Source organism: Phalaenopsis equestris, unplaced genomic scaffold (assembly GCF_001263595.1).
Source record: "Phalaenopsis equestris unplaced genomic scaffold, ASM126359v1 Scaffold000274, whole genome shotgun sequence".
Classification (NCBI taxonomy): domain Eukaryota; kingdom Viridiplantae; phylum Streptophyta; class Magnoliopsida; order Asparagales; family Orchidaceae; genus Phalaenopsis; species Phalaenopsis equestris.
This window is the reverse complement of record NW_018164716.1, coordinates 89,776-90,622: the sequence shown is the minus strand read 5'-3', so window position 1 is coordinate 90,622 and position 847 is coordinate 89,776. Positions and strand designations below refer to the sequence as shown.

At 38.7% G+C, this 847-nt stretch overlaps 1 protein-coding gene across 1 annotated transcript in view; it reads right to left on the bottom strand.

Moving 5' to 3' along the window:
- LOC110024777 (1,4-dihydroxy-2-naphthoyl-CoA thioesterase 1-like) overlaps positions 1-847 on the bottom strand; it is a 3,410-nt gene that overhangs the window by 1,665 nt on the left and 898 nt on the right. Inside the window, exon 2 of the mRNA XM_020724936.1 lies at positions 76-304. Coding sequence (XP_020580595.1) covers positions 76-304 — 229 coding nt within the window. The remainder of the gene's footprint in view (positions 1-75; positions 305-847) is intronic.

Genomic DNA, 847 nt, shown 5'->3' with positions numbered 1-847 from the left:
AAAAAAAACAGCAGACTGAAACGAAAAATTACAGGCCGTCCTGATTTCGAAAAAACAGAATTTATGATGGCTTACATGCAATTAATTTACATACCTGAATAGTCTTCCCTGCGAACTGGGGAGAAGCACGGGCGAAGACGAGATCGCCGACGGCAGCCGTCCGGAGATGGTTGACGGTTAATTGAACGCCGGCGATCCGCCGGAATCCGGAAGCCACGTGGGCCCCCATGCTCGCCAACGCCTCGGAGATCAGCGCCGACACCCCTCCGTGCAGCAGCTTGAACGGCTGCAATTTTGCCACGTGTCACAATTCCTCACAATCCCAACTAACTTGAAAGCCAGAAAGAAAGACTCACAATGGGTTGGGTTCTCATTTAGCCGATTTAACCCAACCCGAAAATACATAATGCTCGTGTATTAAATATTTAAAAAATGCAAAAATTTTACGTTCGAAAAATTAGACGTAAAATCGACCATGTGGATCGCATTACACTGCTAGACGTATGAAGTCGTGTAATTCACATCATTGTCCACATGTAACTCAACCTAAATGATCCAAATTCGGCCTGAATAATTCCTTTAAAATGCCTAAATTTAAGGGATAATAACTTAATTAGCATCTTAAACGCTGTTATTTACAAAATATAAGTCCCATGTGATATTCTTAAACTATTAAATTGATGTATTTATGCATATCATGATCAAAATCTTTGAGAAATTTGATAAAAATGAAGCATTTAGGTTGGGATTTATGATGAATTTGAGTGAGAATTTGGAAAATTGACGAAAAATGGTGCTAGATTTGTAAATTTTAATGTTTATATATATATATATACACATGTTGCTT